This window comes from Corvus brachyrhynchos, unplaced genomic scaffold (assembly GCF_000691975.1).
Source record: "Corvus brachyrhynchos isolate BGI_N302 unplaced genomic scaffold, ASM69197v1 scaffold229, whole genome shotgun sequence".
NCBI classification, from domain to species: domain Eukaryota; kingdom Metazoa; phylum Chordata; class Aves; order Passeriformes; family Corvidae; genus Corvus; species Corvus brachyrhynchos.
Genome location: NW_008240042.1, coordinates 7,493,647 through 7,514,593, shown reverse-complemented (window position 1 = coordinate 7,514,593; position 20,947 = coordinate 7,493,647). Strand labels below are relative to the sequence as shown.

The window sequence follows — 20,947 nt, the reverse complement described above, 5'->3', positions numbered from 1 at the left end:
CTACTATTTTACCTTGTCTCTTCCAAATACTTAACCAAAAAACCACATTTATGTCTATATTTTCAGCCAGTTCTGGTTACACTGTAAATCAGCTGAGAAAAATAACTGAAAATACTTTATAGGAATTAATACTTCTGTAAAGCTGATACAGAAATGACTCATGTACCACTTATAGTTGAAGCTTACTCTCCTGTTGGGACATTTTCTCATATCCTTTCACAACAGAATGAGACTTTTAAAAGACACTAACATGTTTGCAATGCTTTTTTTTAAAAACAATGCTTTTTTAAAAAACAAAAACAGAAGACCTGGTTTTTTTCATAGGAACAGACTATTTTTTATAATTTATTTAAAAATGAAACCTCCGACTTGATCAAGCACCCCAAGGACAAACGTTAGTACTTAGCAATCCTCCACTACTGAGGAAAGAGACAGAAGCCATGTAAAACAGCCCAAGCTGGTTTTGGATATATCCATGTTATCTATCATTCACAGCACAGCTCCCACAATTAAAACAATTGGCTGCCTCAGCAAATGGCTTGCTTGCAGCTTGCAGGCTGGCTTTCATAAAGCAGCTCATGTTCTCCACCATGGGATCTGTATCACACTGGAAAAGCAGAGATCCTTGAAAAAGCAACAGAAAACTATGAAGACAAGTGAAGAAAGACAAATAGGAGATTGCTGCCTCCCACAGCATTTTACATTTTCTTCATCCCTAACAATTCTGTAGCAGAGGCCAATTTTGGAGACATCACTTGCTTGAATTTTTTGATGGATACTGTTTCAAGCAAACAGTACAACTCTCACTGAAGTGGCTGTTACATTAAGATACGTACGACTACAAAATATTTTTTGACTACAAAAGTAGAAATAACTTTGTTTGTCATAAGAGACCTTATTGCCACTGGGACCAAATCCTATATAATGTCTTCTTGAAAGCCTGTGGGCAGTAAGACATAAATGCAGGCATTAGGGTTTACAGTGCTTGCATTTTACTGAAGTAATGGTATTCACACACTAGTCAAGGAAGGTGCAGTCTGAGTTGGGTGTGTGTGGAGACACCAAACAATTTCCTCTACACTTCAGGAGGAAGAAAAGAAACCCAAAATAGCACCACAGAATGGCTTGCAAAATTGAACTTGGTCTGAAATCTGTAAAAAGTAACCCAAGAATTGTATATCTGCAATCAGAAAGTATTTCATTAACATGCCAGTTTATTTTGTTGACTTGTTACTGAAAAAAAGGGCAATCCTTACATCCAATCCATCAGAAGAACAGAATATAAAAGTGCAAGTCAACTGACTGATCATCCACAACAAAAGACAGTAGGACTCATCGATTATAAGAAAATTCTGAATTTTTGAGTTGTATTTCACTTTTTCATCCAAAGAGTGATAATTTAGAAGCTGAACCTTGCTGTGGATAGTAGGCTATGGCAGCCCACAGGGAAAATAAGACACATCAAGAATGATGGATTTGGGAACATCACAGGGCTCATGGGATAGGTTGCTGTCCAGCTGGCCCATATTTTGTGATTCATTAATCAAAAGAGCATTGACTACAGTAGAAGTTAATCCCATTACGGCACAATAAAGCAGAACAAGCTGCATTCTGGCTCCACGTCATGCTCCCATACATCTTCAATAAAACACCACACACACTACTGTAGAATCCTTCACATGTGCCTTAACTGTGATTCATGCTAAATCAAGGGATGAGTGCCACAGATATCAAGGGAGCTTTTGGGGGAAGAGTGCGAAAGTGGTTTCTGCACATGCACTTACAGGAGAAAAATTTGCAGAGAATTGTTTGTTTTGTTTTGCAATGAGAAACCTTATTTAGTAATCAGAAGTTTCAAAATTAAGCATCCAAACCCACACAGGCAATAATCTTCACCAGACCAAGTTCTATTTTTAGAAAACTTCTGTCATTTTTCTGTAATAACAGATGAACTATGTCTTAGAAATCAGTATTAATCTCAGTACCATAGAATGTATTTTCAGACTGAAATCCTCCAGATTTATTAAAAAAATAAGTATTTTACCTCTGAGGCAGTAAATAACAAACTATATTGCAAAGTGTCCAAATTGTAGCCCCTCTCTCCCTGAAAAAAAAAACCAAATAACAAACGGAAGAAAAATTACCCATCAAAAACTTCGTGGGTTAAAGCATGTGAGCCTCCTGTAAGTATTCCAGTTCAAACAGAAGGGAAAAAAAAGAATAATCTTGATCCTTCCATTCCTGGATTGCTGAAAATTTATGATTCACTACAAATCTCACTGCACTATTTTTCAAGTTAGGTAAAGACAGAAAAGGGTTTTAAAATTGTCTATTTTAACTGTTAATAACAAGCTGAATAAATTTTGCATCATGAACACTCATTTTTACTTTGAAATGCTGACACAAAGCCATCACACTTGTTACCTGTACTAAACTGGTAGGATAACAGCAAGGAAAATACAAATATTTCACTCAAGTATAAACAAAAAAAGCTGATACCTTTTCCTAATAAAGTGTAATTTTGGACATTCAGAGAATTCAAAGCACTTCGATAAATGGCAAATAAGGAAACCAAGGTAGAGAAAGGAAAAATTACCGAGGTGAGATCATAGAGGACTTCAGTGGAAGTATGACGTCAGAAAACAGGTCTTCTGACAATTAAATTCAAGAGCCTCACTGCTAAATCATGCTGCGATTTAAAAAAAAAAAAAAAGAAAGAAAAAGGCACAGGTACAGAAAGGTAAAAGAAATTCCCAAACAATCCTTAAAACACTGTAACATTACAATTACATATACAACGTAAGATAGCAATGCAGATAAAGCAAAAATACCAGTATTAATCAATTCATCACTCCCTTCAGAGGAGTAAAAGATATTAAAGCATTTTATCTTCAACAAGCACCTAATTACCTAGAACTATTACTGTATTTTTTCAAATGCTATGAATTGGTTTGAGTGGGGAATGTGTAGAAAGTAAAATTTTCATGTACATCATGCTTTAGTCATAGCACCTACAACCCAGGCATGGACTATTTCTGTTTGTATAAGCTGATTTAGACGTGTGTATCATTTTAAGATTAAGAGAAATGCTCTCAACTTCAACTGCAGCATCATCTAAGAATCCCTTATTCTGATGCTTAATCTGTTTTAAATAATACTGTGCATGTTTGGGTTTTTCTTCTTTGCCTGGTGGTGTGTAAATGTTGGGTTTTTTTAAGTGCCACTTTTCAGTGTGGTGTGTAAATGCTTCCATTTCTCAGAAAGAACCATCATGTCCCTATCCCATACTTTCAGCAGCTGCACATGAGAGATGACATCATTAAGCAGCAAGCGTGTGTGCAACCACTGGCACTCACAGCCCACAGACAGTGGGGGAAGCTGAGTGCCAGCTTTTTTCACTCTTAGTTTTCCCTCTCACAACTACAAGGTGATGTATTTTGCTATAACCGACCTGCTGCAGGGGCAAGCTGCACTGAAAGGGAAGTCAGTGGGTTCTTACATCCCTCCACTCATTTATGCCAGCTCTAAAGATCAGGATGCTGCAGGACAAGCTGGTGCAGATGGAGCCCTCTGACCAATGCCCACTGACTCACACGGTGGCTCCACGACGACCAAATCCAAAGCTGCACAGAAAGCTGGAAACAATCCAGTTAGCACCTCGCTCTTGGAGTGCCATAAGTAGTGCAGGACTACATTATTAATGATTGCTTCTCTTCCTTCCTTCATCCAGCCTAGAAGAAAAATATTCATCGTGTCCCAGAAGATCTAGTAACAGTTGACTGAATAGCTGTCAAAAAAAAAAGAAATCAACATTTGGAGCTAATATACTATGTAAACATCTTCTTACTCCTATACTCCAGGGCTTGCAGGATGCTAGATTAAGGATAGAGCACAAAGACACTTCAGCTGAGTTTGGGGAATATATTTAAGGATGGGCGCTTCTGCAAACATTATGATAAATTTGTCTAGATGAAATATTGATGAACAGATATTTATCTCTCGCCAGCCCTACATTATTAACATTGAGTTTTCCTAGCAAACATTAAACTACATCTTTCAGGCTTCCCTTTCAATAGCTTCAGGGTTTCAGCACTATGGTACATATGGTAACTGAACTACTTTTAATGACCCAATTGAAAACACAGTTAACAAAATTAGTACTTTCACTTCCATTTATTCAGAAAAACAAGTCCATCCACTTACTGAATTTTGTGGAAGGCTGAGACTGATTACTCATTATTTAAAACATTTATGAAGCCTGGCAAGAGTATATACCCCAGGCACAAGCCTGAGCATGCTATGGCTTGAACTCCAGCTATTTCCACCCCATTTAAACTTTACACTGATTTCCACCTATCCCTGTGAATTCTCAAGCCAAAGTCCTGACTTCTCTGACCCCACATTTTAAAATCTGTTGGATCAACAGAGTATCAGGTTAACTTTTAGTTCAGTTCTTTACACCAGTGAGATATTACTCCTCCAGAGCACAAGAAGTCAGTCAAAGTTTGGACTCCATAATCTTGTTCTGCAGCCCTGCCCAGTCCAACGTGAGCAGCAGCAATTGCATCACAGGTTACTCTTGTGGTGAGCTCTCCAAGACAAGGGACCACCCAAACACCTGAAATTCACTATCAACTATGGGGAAAAAGGAAAAAGCCATGCTCTCTTGTCCCTAGGCCCTCTGCTTTCAGGGAAACGCTAAGTGCTACACCAGCCAGCTGCAGCCTTCAGCAATGGCATTGCTGGGCCTCCTGCTGCTCCTTTCTTAAAAGCACTGGCTGGTCTCACACCCCAGGCAGCCTGGGCAGGTCCTCAGTCAGTGGCACCAAACCTGATAGGGAAGTGAATGCCTTCCTGAACTGGCTTTCCAGGTTGTCTGGGGAGAGCTAGTGCAAATTCAGTGGCAAACTGTCACTAACAGGTTTAGCTGGAGTGAATCACATCTTCAGGGAGGAGTTAGGCTTCCCTATAACCAACCTACTCCTCCCAGTTTCATGATACTGCCCTTTAAACTGTCAGACCTGCCTTTAAACAGCTCTCAAACTGAGACAGCCAGTAGAAAAACTGTTCACTTTTTGAAGAGTAAAGATGCAGATTCACAATATGAGTGATCAGCTCAGCATTTCTGAAAGGAGCAGCAGGAAGACAGAAGTCCGCTCTGTGATGGAACTGAATCCCAGAGTGATCCTTCTCAGGTAACCTCAGATCTGTATCACTGAAGGCTGCTTTTTTGCTACCCAGGTTCCTATTAATAAAGAATTATTGGCATTTTTCTCTTTCCCACTTAGCTTTAATTGTCTCAACTTCACTATGGTTTATCTGCAACACTAAAGCTGCAGAAGAACGGATACACAAACAGTTTTTGCAGAAACTCTAATCTTAAAGATCCATGTCAAACAGTCTCTAGTATGGTTTTCTTCAAGCTATTCAGATTCCAGCAAATTCTCTGAACAAGAGATGGTTTCTTGTCTTTTGCTTATCTCCTTCTACTTCCTTTGGACTTTCACAAATTATTAATTTCCAGTCTTGAAATGCAGCCTCCAAAACACAGCAGAAATCTCAGGAAACTTTACCAGCACCCAGCTGACAAAAAAGATTATTTTGGGGTTCTTGCTGCTAAATTTCTGACCCACTTGTGTGCATATACACATATACAAAACATAGCAATCCCTCCCTGCAGATAACTGGCGCTGCCACCGTAATCACTCTGCTTTTTTGAGGCATTGAAAAAGATGAAACGTTTAAACATGACATTTAAGTAATTACGACAGCATAAGCGAATACCTAAATGAGGACACATGTGGAGACTCAAATTGCCTTAGCAGTGATTACTTCCAGCTCTTGCAAGTCCCTGGCAAACATTATTACATAAATTACCACTGGATCACAACTTGTGGACAGCTCTTGAAGTTCAATAGCGACATTACTTTAAGAACAACAACACATAAATGATGCAGTTTAAGGTTTAAAAATAATTGCGAAACAGGGACCTACCGAATAATTCTAAGTTATCTAAATTGAATCCCAGTGAAAGAAGGGTTGTTCTATTTATAATACAATGTGTTTTGATTTGAATACTTTTGTCCAAAAAATCTTTAAACAGACAAAAGTAGACAAATTCTAGAGTAACAACTGTCAGAACTTAATAATCAGACTTGTACTTGTGAATAAGATCTGTCTCTTTTAAAGCTAAAACTATGAGAAAATTGCACATGTAATGTGAGGTAGGCAAGCGCACAGAAAACTGCAGAAACTTCAGTGACACAGCAGTGTCACAACATGTGAATTTGAATTAACCTGCTTTTTGTAGACCTGGAGAATTAATAGGAGGTTTAGAGCAAAGAGCTTGAATTCAGACCTTAAAAGAAGGGAAGTAACAGTCTGTGGAAGGTTAAGTAGATGCAACTAGGAATGAAAACTTGCATGAAGAGGATTGGGTTCAAGTTTTCTGAAATAAACAAAAACAGAAAACAATCATTTGATTAAAACATTTGAGAGAACCTTGTCTTTCTACTTTGATCCTAATGATGTCTTGTTGTTGAATACAGAATCTTTGTCTTTTTCTGGCCAAAAAAATTGCATTAAATCACAATTTTTTTTAAAAATAAGGTGCATTAAAAAGTGTGGTAGTGTCTCAACAGTCACAGATAGATCAAGCACTACTAAGAAATCCGACCTTCAAACACCAGGTAAGCCTCAGGAGTAAAAGAGCTTTTGTTGTTCTCCATTCAATTTTTTCTGCATTTGACATGTAATGAATCACCCTCCAATGGAAGCATATCACAAGTTTTCCCTGAAGACTTTTTTTGAGCAATTAGTAAACAAACCAAAAGCATAGGCATGTAAAAAGTTACAATAGTCATGAAAAAAACCACAAAACTGTTCCTTGAAACTGATGTCCATTTTTGATTCAGAAGAATGTGCAAGATACACTATAACCTGAAAAAGAAATGGTAATAAAGTTGGTAATTTTTAAAATACTACCAAGTATAATTACAAGCCCAAAAGGTGAAATTCATGGACTGATTGACAGACAGAAAAATGGTCCAAGGAGAAAGGACACCGGATAGTCTAACTACAGCTATCACTAGCTTATTTTAATAACCTCTGAGTTAGGCTTACTGAGCTCTTTCAGTTTTCATAAACATAACACCTCATCAGTTTGTACTACAGCTTTCCACATATTACATACAGATCATTTACCCACTACCACACCACTGAATTACATGACCAGAGGTAAAAAACAGGCTACATCTCTGACCTGCGTTCTATCTTACTTTATGAAGCCCAGTGTTAACACTGGCAGCAATGTCAAGACCTGCTCTGGAATCAATTTATTCAAATTAGAAACTCACACTAGTAATGTAGAAAATACAGGAACCAGAATGATAAAATGTCTGAGGTCAAATGTATTTACAAATCTGTAGCAATCATAATTATTTCAGGTTTATTTATTCATACTATAGCAGGCACATCCAATAAACAAAACAACAAATGTTTCCCTAAGCAGGATATTATCACCAATTACTGTTAATAGCTATGATTTTATGAGATGGTTGAAGTGTAAGTATTTTTTACCTACTGTTAATAAATGTTTATAAAAAACATTTTTTGACTCATGGTAGGAAACCAAAAAAAGTTAAAATTCTGTGAAAGCAGTGAATGGATTTAAATACAAGATAATGATTGGGTTTCAGCTATGGGTTTTACTTTAGTTTCGAAAGAGGTAGTTTGCAATAGACCAGCTGCAAAAATAAGATCTGCTAACTTTTATTTTTAGCATATCATACTTGAAAATTAATACTTTGCTTTAACTACCACATTGTACAAATTACCCATTTCATCACAATGTGTATACATACTCTTTAATCTGCCTCTGGAAACAGAACCAAAAATTAAGGCCTCCAAGAAATTTTCTTTTCCTTCAGAATTTTAGGTTGTTCAGATCTCAAAATCTTGCATATAAGAATGGACAGAAAGTGTACATATATAAAATATTTTCTAAGATATTTATTATTACTGTTATCACAAGACATTTGTCATACTCCATACGGACCCATGCATTTTTAGTACGCCAGGATCAAGTTTATTACTACGTAAGGGTTTAACCTTCCAAGAGTAAAATTCATCAATATAGTAAAAGGAAAAAGTTCAGCACTTCCCTCCTTTTTAAGTACAGGCAAATTCAATTAAACCAATAGCAATTGTTAAATAAAATGCCACTATTTTAATATGTCAAAAGATGAACCTAGATACAAAATCAGGTGTGAAATGTTTATGTTATTTTTCTCTGTTCTCAGAGCACTAAGTTGAGTAATTAGAAAAAAACTGTTTGCAAATGTAAATACAATGAAGCAGCCGTTAATTAGCACATGCAAATATAAGTTCAGAAAATTGCTTATTATCTACAATGTTCAAAATGTTAAGTTATATTTATACAAATTTAGAGATTATAGTCTGTGTAATTAGGTATAAATTTTAAGGATATGCATTAATCATAATTTCTCTTTGCAAATAGGATTAATTAGTGTTTGCAATAGCATATGCAAGTGAAGATTAACTATGAATCACACTTGCTCAAGTAATAGACTAAATGAAGTCAGCATCACTTTTAAAAAAAGTATTTTTAAACAAAGAGAGCTATGTACCTCAGTATCATTTCAGAAACTTTCACAGTAAAAGAAAATATACAAAAGAACTGATCATGCCCATCCAAAAGGCAGTGCAATGCACGTTGCTTATGATGGACCAGAATTCCCTGGTGGAATGCTCTCATTTTGCACAGACCAGAATCCCAGGGTTCAGTGTAACAGCTGAGGAAAGGTGACAGAATATTCCCTTTTCCCTGCCTCAGAAGCGACAGAGAGCTGAATACCCTCACTGTGTCCCTCCACATAATGCACTGGTTCATTACAAAATGTGGTCTGACCACAACCTAATTGAAAAAGGCACAAAAGCCATACAAAGCCAGAGAAAGGCACAAATCTTAAAGTATTTTTGAATTTGGAGAGCTAAACAAAGGAACCAACAAGTAATTGCTGTCCCCCCTGTTTCTTGCATCTCATAAATAGCTTTTACTTCCATCTTGCCATATGTGTTCACAGGAACTGTACCAAAAAAAAAAAAAATTCGTACTATTGTATTTATGTTCACACAAATGAACAACATATTCAATTTTGGATCCCATTAAAAAAAAAAAAAAGGCAACACCAAATCCCAAATCCCATCCTCCAGACTTACAAATTATTATTATTTCCTCTACAACCTACCAGCTCCTCATATTTTTATAAAAAAATTGTGCCTGGGTCACTTACATTACAAAGATATTTAAAATTCCAACGATTGTCTTGATATGAATCCACAATCAACATGAAGGTTTTTGGAAGATGTTGACTACAGCCAGTACTTAAAAGTAGTTTTGTATTTGGGCCAAAGTGCAACAAATTCAGTATATAAAGGCATCTCCTCGTAAGTTCCACATGTCTGCAAAATCTTCAGTGCAGGTAAGGATCTGTGTACTGATCTGACCTTCTTCACCAACAAAGATACTATTCAAGATGAAAGTTTATATTTTGCTAAAAGAAGGCCTTGTATCTTAAATATTCAACAGTGCTACCTTAGAGCTTACTGGTGTATTACACTGCTAAAACTAATTGTTCTTCTAAAACAAGGAAACTACAGTAAGATGTTGAGTTACCAAAGTTAATATTTATTGCAGAAACCAACTTCACCCTTTTAAAAATATAATGTTATTAAAACAGACCCCAAAATAGCCCTTTGGATATCTTACTTTATATTAGCCTTAGAGATCCTTTGACATTCTATGCTGTGATTTGGATTTTGTTCCCATTTAGGGCTAGAGGTGAAATTGTAGTCCTTGTGTAGGTAGTATAATCATGTACGATCATAAATTGGTTTGCCAACTTTGCTTAACCTAAGGCCTCATAAATAATTTAGACAGCAGAAAGAAAAGTTTTCAAGCATGGCTATTAGCCACCTTGTGAAAGCCGGAGTTGCTACTGGCCAATTCCTACCTCGGCAAATTGATATTAAGAGGGTGTCAACACCACCACACCGCTTCTTATAATCATGTATCATTAAATCAGTTACTTGGGAAAGGTTGCATTGAATTCAAAGCACTTACAATGAGGAGGTAGCTTTTGTATATTATGGTATATCTAGTGCCTGTGTGCTACTTTTTACATAGAAAAATACCAATTACCTAATTGGTGATTAAATAAAGCAAGCTAGAGACACATTCCAGCTCCCTTGTGGCTTTTTTCAAACCAGTTTCAATCTAAGGATGAGAATCTGAACTGCCCTGTGGATTAAATATTCCCTCTCCCAAAACTTGTCCTATCCCCACAGAGCTCTGCAAAGTAATTTAAAGGGAACATTTCAAAAGAAACCCTACATGTGGGTTTTCTTGGTTATTTTAATTCTGACTAAAGTTATGCAAAATAATAGAAATTAGTATGCAAGAAGGTGGTGTAATTAGGCAAAGAGCTCCTGCACTTCCAAGGGTCACTGCAATTCTATGACAGCTCTGCAGTTATCAAAACCAGGCCTAACTGGCAGAGCGTTTTCCCCATAGTGCAAGGACCAAAGCGACACCTATTAGACACAGAAAAACCTGTTGCAAAGATTATGATTAAAGTTCAGAGTCCACCATGTGGGTCCTCCACTCGCCAACTACAGCCAAAGCTTGCCACAGATGCTGACTCTGTAGTCAGATATTGTCTTCTAAAGTCAAAGCAGGTGAAAATGACAGCAAACAGTAGGAGAAAGTGTCAGAATATTTTAATATCCTCCTTATTATTTCTGGAGTGCCTGTGCACCAGTCAAAGCTTACTTGCATCAGTAACACTGAAGTGCTATTCAATATGCACTCAGGAAATCCACACCTGATGCAGCAACTCAACACTAACCAAGAGCTTGGAGAATACACTTTCAGGGAAAAAAAAGGAAAAGGATTTTGTGATGATCTTTGACGAACATATTTTCTTAACACAGGCATACAACCCATTTTTCAATAACTGATAGAGATGCTGAATAAGGCAAAAAATGTTGGTAAAAATTAAGCAATAACTTTTTCCAATCAGAAATTTTATTCTACACTCAGAAGTTTTCCCTCTTGGCTTCACTGGTACCTTCTTATAAACTTGCACTTCAAGACTTGAAGTTATTGCATATGCTATTGGCACTATCTGTATGACTCCAAAGAAAATAAAAAAGACATATTTCAAGGAAAGATGCTGAGCAAGAATGAGAACTGCAGATGGGGAAGATGACGGTTCACAAATGAACACAGGAGTAGCATGGAAACCAAAGTGCTAACAAAGAAAAAATCTCAGAACTAAAGGAACTAAAGAAATAAAAGAGAAGGAGGAGATACAGGGAGGAACAGAGACTAGGGAATTAGAGAATTGTAATGGGTCAGTGAGCCAAGCTTACAAGACTAGGAAGTGAAAGTACTGGAAGTTTCCAGGGAACATTTCAAAGAAAGATAGGATAAAAATATATATTAAAAAATTGAACATTTCATTAAATATATTGTAGAGTCTTCATCCCTGATGCCATCCCCAGTGCCTCCCCCGCTTGCACCTTCCAAAAGAAAATAGTTTCCTGTAGGCAGCAGACCATTTTCAGAAATAATGCATTTGTTAACCTGTGAGAACTGACCTAGACTTCAGTCTTGGGAGAGGTGGAGAGGGAAAATATGTCATGCACTGTGGGAGGTTTCCCTGCTATTTATTTGAAATATCAACATCAACTTTTACACACACACAAACACTGGAACAAATTTATGCAAATAAGGGTTAGAGAATAACATTTCACATTACTGTTGGGGTTATATTTAATGAGTGCTGGCAATGCTTTTAGCAAAAAGAAAAAAACTTACTATGTGCAAAAGAAACCCCAAATAACTAAGAAAATGTGCAGAAGGGATTTTGAAAGACTCACCCTAAAGCCTCAGGGTAGTTCAATACAACGTTCTGGCACCCCAAATTGAACATGGAAGCTGAGTCAAGCTGCTCATGTTTCCTTATCCTTCAATCAAAACAGAGCTTCCTCTGGCTACAGGTATTGAGCCGTACACTGTAAATATTTCTGTAGTTTTCTCAGTCTGATGGCTAAGAAAGTCTGAAGCAGCAGCAGGCTTCCCCTGGGCAAGAATGACCTAGACAACAGGACAGTTCTGTAACCTGGCCTTTGAAAGGCCTCCTGTGAAAAGGAGGTGAAATCTTGCCATGCAAAATCTTGAGTGGATATGATTTGCCAGGTGCATTTAATGAGATTTTTATTTGGTCTTGCAATAATCTGCTCAAATTAATACAAGAACAAGATGAATATTTTATGAACACATGGCCCCAAGTCTTTGAACATGTTTTTTTATGCTTATGCAGAAATACTGGTACTAATCACAGATTAATTAATTTTATCAGAAGTAAGGGAGCACATTATATTCACTATTTACAACCAAAGGGCAAGAGGAGCAACAGCTAGAACAATGCAGGATAGAAACAAGGCAGAAATGAGTGTCTTTGGAAGGAAAGCTGTCTAATGTTGTAAAGATATTAAATTTGCCCATTACTATAACATTAAGTAACTCACCTAGAGTTTTAAAAAGCTGCAAGAATTGTATGAGCATTGTGCAACACCAAGAACTGTGAGATCTGTTCTAAAGTCCAGGTTAGCAATATGAAAGGGGAATATCTCACATCAGTGCTCTCTTTCCATCCTCCCAATTTACTGTCCTAGGACCTTCCACAAACTCGTAACAAGACAAACATGAAGAAATCAGTCTGTGTTTAGCCAGAACAGTGGCATAACCTGCTGAAAATTCAATACATTATGGGTACTAATGTAAAATAAGCCTTCTGGCAGTCTAAAAAATTTTCTGTAGATCCCAAAAATAATCTAAAATAATCTAATTCGTACATCTGCATGGTCAGCTGAAAATGGTTGTTCTCTATGCAGCCCAAATTGACAGCACACAGTATATATATATATATATCCCTTCAGAGTATTTTACAAATAGTTCAAGAAAACCAAATGGTGGGTAAACAAGTTTTACAGGAATTTCTTTCTTGGTAGAAGATAGAATAAACCAATATCATTTACTAGACACTTAAAAAGATAAATGAAATTACCTTAACCTCCACAGAACTGAAAATGGCATTATTTTCTTTCCATAGATTTTGAACATAGTAGCTAGCATTCAGAATTACAAAAAAAGGTATCACTTCCTAGTCCCTGAGAATTATTCTGTATGAGTAGTTTCACTTTAAATGTATTTTTTTCTCTTTCCTTCTGCCTAAAAATAAGCAAAGGACTGAGGCAAAACAGAATTAACAAGAAAAAGTGTGACTTTCCGATTTTTAGTATTGTTGAAGTTTTAGAAGCATGCTTTATGGGTGATAAAAATCATGTTTTATAGAAAAGAAAGGAGAGGATAAGCCAAATGGGACTGTAATGTGGAGAGAGAATAAAAACAATACAGCAAGATAAAAGGAAATGAGCAAAGAAGCAACAGCAGGGGAAAATAATGAGCCAGAACAAAAGCCCCACCACTAACAGAGTTTGCAAATATTTCCAACAGCAAGAGAAATTTGCAGACATAGAAACAAGAGAAAGGAAAACAGAAAAACCCGGTGTTTAGGAATGGAATCAACCAATTAATTTCTTCCCTTCCTCCTTAAGGGATGCAACGCCCAGCTTCTGTAGTGAAAAAACGAGGTCCCTTGGCCTGGGGCATCAATGGAAGTTGATGGATGAATGCACAGTAGTCATCACCAACACCACCAGTCTCAGTGAATCCAGGTATTTTGGAACAGGAATTACATTGTTCCACTAGTTTCTGAATTTGTTGTGCAGCTGAACTCACACCTCCAATCAACCACTTTATAATATTCATCTCTCACATGTTAACAGATCTGTAACTCCAAGGAAGCTTTTTCCTAACATAAAAAAAAATTTTAAGATTATTAATGTTTGTGCCATTCAGGTCAGCTCAGGGGTTATGCTTTGCTGTTGTTTGCGTTCCCGTAAGTTTATGTGGCATTGTGTTGGCAGCAGGAGGGCTGCAGGGTGGCCTCTGTGGGAAAAGATCAGGGGCTGCCCAGTCCCAAAAAAATGCTGCCAGGCAGCTCCATAATGGACCCACACACAGGCCACAGTGAGCATCACTGTGGTGCTGGTGGCACCTCTGTGAGAACATATTAAAGAGCAAGAAAAAAACCCAGGATGCAGGGAAGTGAAGGAAAAAAAAAGGATGAGAAGGTGCTCCAGGCACTGAAGAAGATATCCACACTGTGGCATCTGGAGAGAACTGGACTGGAGCAGATGGATATGCCCTGAAGGAACTGCAGCCCATTGAGAGCCCACACTGGGGCATCTCCTGAAGCACAGGAAGACACTCAGGTCAAGATACCAATTAAACCCAGGAAAGCACAAATGACACAACCTCTTAGCCCTGCCTCGAGTTCACTGAAATGCTCTCATCATTCCCAAAGAGTCTGATAAGTAACATTACCTGTGGCTTCAGCTCATTTTATATTTAGATTTGCAATTCAGCAAGCTTCTCATGCAAAAAAAAATGGGCTTACTTCTGTCCAGTTGTAAGAATGATTAAAAATTCCTGAATGTATTTTGCTATACATAAATGTGTGTGTAAATATATACATATATATATATAAATCAGTGCCAGGGGATACTCCCACAAGTGTCTTCTTCAAAGAAACTTGTGACAGTGGGAGTATGAGCAGAAAAGCCAACTGTTCATCATTAGTCTCAGAATTTTTGTTCATGTTCTGCAATTACTTGAGTGTTTTTCAGGCTACCTGGATGCTTGAAAAACATACAGGATCTCAAAAGCTGACTTCATTGAAGCCTGATAGAACCACTGAACCGGTCCATTTGCAAATTTTACCTCTAACCAGTGAAACTTTTCCATGTTGTCTTTGTTTCTGTAATACCTGAAACGTGGCAATTTCTTAAGGGTTCTCTTGGCAGAATTTATTCATAACACAACAGGACTCCTGTAGTAGATTTGTCTTGCATTAATCTTTTCTCTGAATCGTTTCACAGACTGGAAAATGAAATAATAGACGTACACACGTACAGAAAGTTATATTCACGCAGATGCTTTTTAATACTTGCACACTGGGAAGCTCAGGTATTTGATGTGTGCACTTAAAACTGTTTCATAAGTTTGAGATATGAAGATTCTAGTGCCTCCATCACCTGTTCCTCTTATGCAGTTGTGCTTTCCTCACTCTTTGCTTAAAATGTAATACGTCAGTGCAGGTGTTGGCATTTCTCTCCAAATATTCGACAATATGCATGCACCATTACACAATACAGATCAAGCCCCTCTATTTTAGTATCAAATACAAAGCTACCACTTAATTTCACCATGAAACTTATCATTAACAGCATCACCAAGCTCTTCCTTGGTGTTTTTAGATGAATTAAATTCTCCGTGAAAGTAATGAAGCTGGTACTGAATACAAAGTTGTAATATGGTATCTAATTCATGCACTTTCAAATCCAGCATGATTTAATACATGCACACACAAAAATATATGTTTGCAAGGTTTTTTCTGGAATGCATTTGCTAGCAGCCAAACAGAACTTTTTTTTTTCCTTTTATTGCTGGTATCCAGTAGATTCTGCTTTCAATTTAATGCCTTTTTGTACAATACAAAAAAAAATATTACTATTTCCCAAATCTCATTTATAATCCTTTCCCTTCATGCTCCTTCTTGCTGTTTTATCATTAATGTTAATATTCTGTTGACTCTTAAGAAGTAGAAGCCTCTATTACTAAAAATGAATAAATGAATACTAAGAGAGCACTGTTTTGAAATGAAGGCCGAGTATGGATATAGCTCTCACTGCACCTCTATTGAGGAAGAAATAGTAATAGGTCAGGGATAGAAATGGCACTTTCTGTTTCATTAGTAAAACATACTATTATATACTGGTTTTATCCTCCTAAGTTTTAACACTTACCTAAAAGTCTAAAGCATATCAAGCAGTTTAAACTAGTGAAGCGACCAAATAGTGTGAATATACCTTAAAACCACTGGTTAAAACTGGGTAAACTCAGTTTCAGAAGATAAGCCACTGATCTCCTATCTACTAAACAATGAAATTTCTAGCCCTTTCACCATGCAACATAGTACCTATGCCCCCAAAAAGTCTTAATGATCACATTACAAATTATTTTAAATGCCTTTTATAAACACAATAACCTACAGGAATTCTTTATTGCCCCAAATGCATATTGAGTTACAGCAGAATAACTCCTATACCAGTACTCACACTGTTCTGTGTGTTTTCCTATTGAAATTGCTTCAGAAGATTAATTTTTAAAAATCCCAAAAATAAAACGCTGACTGAAAAAATTATCTGCCTTCAATTCAAGCAGGATGTAACATTTCTGCCTCTCTATACTACCCCAGGTTTTTTGAGACTTGTTTGCCTTTTTGACTGCTCATAACTGTTAAAATCACTCATTCCTTCTCAGCCTTTCAACATTTACCAGGGAACATTTCCTCTAGCTGTAACATTTTTGCACCATTGTTACTTTCAAGTCCATTCACTCAACTTCTACTTTTCCCCCTCCCGTGCTGTACAAAACAGTCTTGCAGTCGCACATTCGGAAGTCCCTGGAGAAAAGTGCAGAAAGCAAACTCAGGTTAGCTGGTACCACTTGCAAAGCATCAAATGGAGACAAACACTGTGTGCTAGTTAAAATAACAAACCTCTGCACCTCTTAAGTGCCAATGCTCAGAATGAGAACAAAGTATTTTGCCAATACAGTTTTACAGTTGTAACTCTGTTAACGCGGTGTTACCATTGCTTGGAACAAGACACAGCCTTTGGATCAAGCTAATGACATGGACACCAAGATCTGGTTTTGCCTGGCTTACTTGGGTATTTACAGAATACTTTATTTCTGGATATTTACAGGATAATTTACTTAAGCTCGAAAAGGCAGTTATCAAATGACCAGGTCACTATTACCCTTTTTGCACCAGCTGTTCAGCTTTTTATAGCTGTAGGTGTAACACCTTTTACAGGATTTACTTGGCAATGGTTTGGCGGTGGGGAGGAGGGCAGGGTGGCTTTGTCAGCTGGAAGTTTGTATCTTACAAATAACAGGAACAAGCACTTACTCTGTTGAATGTTCTTCCAGTAACAAGCAGTCCAACTAATTACAGGCATTGGATGACACCAGAGGCTCCATGGCTATGAAGTTACTCACCATCAAAGGAAAGAAATCTTTGGAGAGTGGTAAAACCAGTCGTAAGGGTAACAGAGATGTCACATAAACTTGAAATCAATGTAAGAGCAAGGTGTACAGCATGTTAACAAACATACAAGAGAGATCCCAACTGGATTCCAGAATGAGGAGAAAGAAATGGATGTTACTATCAGACTCCAACAAGCAGTTGTGATAGCAGATTTACTGCAACGCTCCCACAACTGACCAGAAGCCACTGCCCTTCAGATCACAAGAGGTTGTGCAAGAGTGAGCAATAAAATACATCAATGAAAGAGATAGGTACTAGGAACATTATATGTATTTAATTTTTGACTGTTTGAACTAGATGTGCTAGTATCACTCTCTGTCGCTGTTGTACTGAGGACGGCGAGAAGAACGACACAGAATTCAAGTCCAGGATAAAATGGGATTATTTAATTAATTACAAACTCATTTATATAACTTGGCTCGCAATAGAGGAATGATAGGATTGACCCATCGGTCAACCACCCACCAAAGTGATTGGCTGAAAGGAATAGTTCCCATTCTCAAAATATTATTCTCAGTGAACCAAAACAATATCCACTGCATTCCACAACAACCTGCACCTGCAAAATAGTTTACAAAATAGCAAACCGTTTCTCAGCTAGTTTGTGTGAGAACAGAGACTTTCACAGGAGGCTGTAAAACGCTGGAAAAATTTTTCTGCTAGCTTTTTTAGCATCTACAACTCTCTACTGCAATAATAATTTTTAAAAAATCTTTGATCAGACTGTTAAGACTTTAATTAAACTAGCATTAAGTTCTTGCCTATGCATACAAAGTATTGATTGTGTATCCTTGAAGTCTGAATAGTACTTGTCAATCATGATTTTTTCTAGATCATTCAAATGCTATGTGAGCAAAATACCAAACCTGAGTAATTTTTATTACTATATTCCTATATTTTGTATAGTTATAAAGTTTGTATAGCTGTAAAGTTACAGAAAAATGAAAATAAACCAAAGAAATGACAAAAAAACAGGTATTGGTACTTACGGGTAATTTCATGGGAAAGCTAAAAACCCAACTCTTACATTCTACCCCAAAGGCTAAAGTGCTGAGTTCAGATTTGCATTGAAATGACAGCTGCTTGCAACACCTCTATGAAGCAACAGATGCAGAAATAAACTAGCTCTTTCACAGACTTAGGAAGAATGGGCAAAAAGCTTCTTTATTTAAAAAGTGAAACTAATTTTCTTCTCATTGGAATCCTGAATATATTTATTTTCTTCTACTCTTTTCCTTTCACTAACTTACACAATTTTTCATAAACCTCTCCATTATCCATATTTATTTCTTTAAGTGAAATACAGATCTCTGTGCCAAAAAGTCACAATGAAAAATGTTCTCTCTATCCTCTTCCAAAGAGCAGTATCTGACAAAGACTGAAAATATTACCATAATAAAGACAGTGATGAAAAAAGGAAGTGTGACAGACAGCAGCAAGAGGTAGGCATTTCTATGCTTATCAATGATTACAAAAAGGACTTTTGTCCAAGGAAAGAAGGAAGAGTGGTAACAAGTGAAGTTCAACAAGGAAGGTCAAGTTCAAAAGGATAATATACACATGCTTGCTTCTGTTGTTTCTTTAAATTATGCATTTGCTACTTAATTGCTTTTACAAGGTATTTCCAACATGTACAGTAAGAACTATGCAATTATTTACACAAAGAAGTTGCAGGCAGCCTGACCAAAAGGACAAAAGAGATACTGAAGGATGACTGTTAGGACCAAAGAAAAGACAATGTAAGAATGAGAAACAGTAACATCACGTTAAGTGGTACAGTATCAGCCAACATAATGCAATATTCCCCGTGAAGAAGATTCATTCACTTTAAAGGCTGGCATGAATATTTAGCTGAATACTTTTATTTTCAGTTCTGCTTCATTTAAGAATAACTGGTAAAATGTTATTTTTGAATGAATGCAATATGTCCTCTGTTTGAAATTAGAGCTACAGGTGCTAAAATGTTGCTCCAGTTGAGTAACTGTTCGTATTATGTACTGTGAGGCCTAACTGAAATGGCATAATAAAAAGATTCAAGCACTGTTTCTTGTTAGTAAGAAAATATGTTAGGGGAAAAGGTTAATGAATACTGCTGGCACAAGCAGCTTCTTATCTTACCTGGTAAGGGTGGGTGCAGAGCACATCCTGGTGAATGAAGTCATTCCTAAGTAAGGTTACACTGAAGCAACCCACAGTGGTGAACTTCACTGGTTTCTTGCTTAGTAAAGCCCTAAACTTGGAATTACCCTTCCCCACCTACCCACCCCTCTGAACAACTAGGATCCACTCAAGTAGCAGAGTCATGCCCAGCAAACACAATGTTTACTTTGCTCACATTGATGCTCTCTTAGTAATGTCTCTTAGAAGCTGCAGGAAAATTAGATAGAAAGTACAGTAAAGCAATGATTCTAATGGATTAAAAAATCAGAGTGTATGTCTTTAGGATCAGCGCTTCTATTTCCTGGGATAAAGCTGGGTAAATTCTGGCCTTCTAAAAGAGCACCAAGTACCCCACAGGAACGTTTCCTGAATCCCACAGAATTATGTACATCATTATGAACATTTATCAGATAGACCACATATTGAAAGGTCCCGACCTTGTATTCACAGTCAGCGCAATAGTATTATTACTGGAGAAGGAAAAATACATGTTTTAAAAAATAATGGCTTCCTCAGGTTTCCAGATCTTGAAGATATATTTTTTCAATCTCAAGAGAGAAGCATGACTGAAGGATTTTCTTACTTGCAGTGAATCACCAAGGGATGACTAAGTGCACAAAATGATAAGAATAATTTTTTATTTCAGATAGTAACTTTGTCATAGCTTACTAATAATTTATTCATAGATACACTTAATAATGAAGATACTGCCAAAAAAGTGATGTTTGACTGTTCATAATACAAATATTATATTAAGTGGTAGAGTTTTGCCAGCAATGATAACTTGCAGCTCATTTCATATACAGCAGTATTTAATTATATCCGTAAGTGCAGAGTGTCCAGATGTTGCTTTTTAATTTAATAATGATGGAACCAATGAGATGCTGATAGGTTTGTAAACTAAGCCTTCAGAACAGGGAGAGTTCCACAGGGCCTTTAAAAACAAACAAAACAAACAAACAAAAAAAGAAAAAAAAAAAGAAAAGAGAAATGAAATTAAATGAAATCTTAATGATGCATGGTTTGATGGCAACACAGAGTAAATGAAAAATGACTGTTTCTGCTGTATGCAGTCATGCAGGCAGCACGTAATAATAAAGCTTCTTTCACACTTATGATCAACACAGCAATGAATCAAGTGGCAATGAAGAGAAAACCAGGAATATGACTGGTCAGCTTGCGCATGTCACCATTCTAGTCAGAAAACCCTTATGTACAACAGATGCTGTATTTTCACTGGAAAAAGGTCACCAGACTGAGCCAGTCTATGCTAACAGAGGAAATCTACATGCAACATGCACACAACATTAAAACATCTCCACATTACAATAAAACTGTGTAAGTAGATCATTCTGTAATAAAAAGCAGTCACCCTAAATGTACTGATGTAGCAAAACCCATACACATTGCTTATAATGCAGTGGCTACCCATGCCTCATTTCTCAATTTTGTTTGTTGATCTT

At 36.9% G+C, this 20,947-nt stretch overlaps 1 protein-coding gene across 6 annotated transcripts in view; it reads right to left on the bottom strand.

The window, feature by feature from the left end:
• The window catches only part of CCSER1 (coiled-coil serine rich protein 1), a 562,152-nt gene that overhangs the window by 216,694 nt on the left and 324,511 nt on the right, over nucleotides 1–20,947 (bottom strand). The window contains exon 9 of one of the 6 annotated variants that reach the window (XM_017744242.1): nucleotides 17,696–20,418. The exons of the other annotated variants lie outside the window; for them this stretch is intronic. Coding sequence (XP_017599731.1) covers nucleotides 20,338–20,418 — 81 coding nt within the window. The 3' untranslated portion in view covers nucleotides 17,696–20,337. Of the gene's footprint in view, nucleotides 1–17,695; nucleotides 20,419–20,947 lie in introns of those variants that run through there. 6 annotated transcript variants of the gene reach the window in all.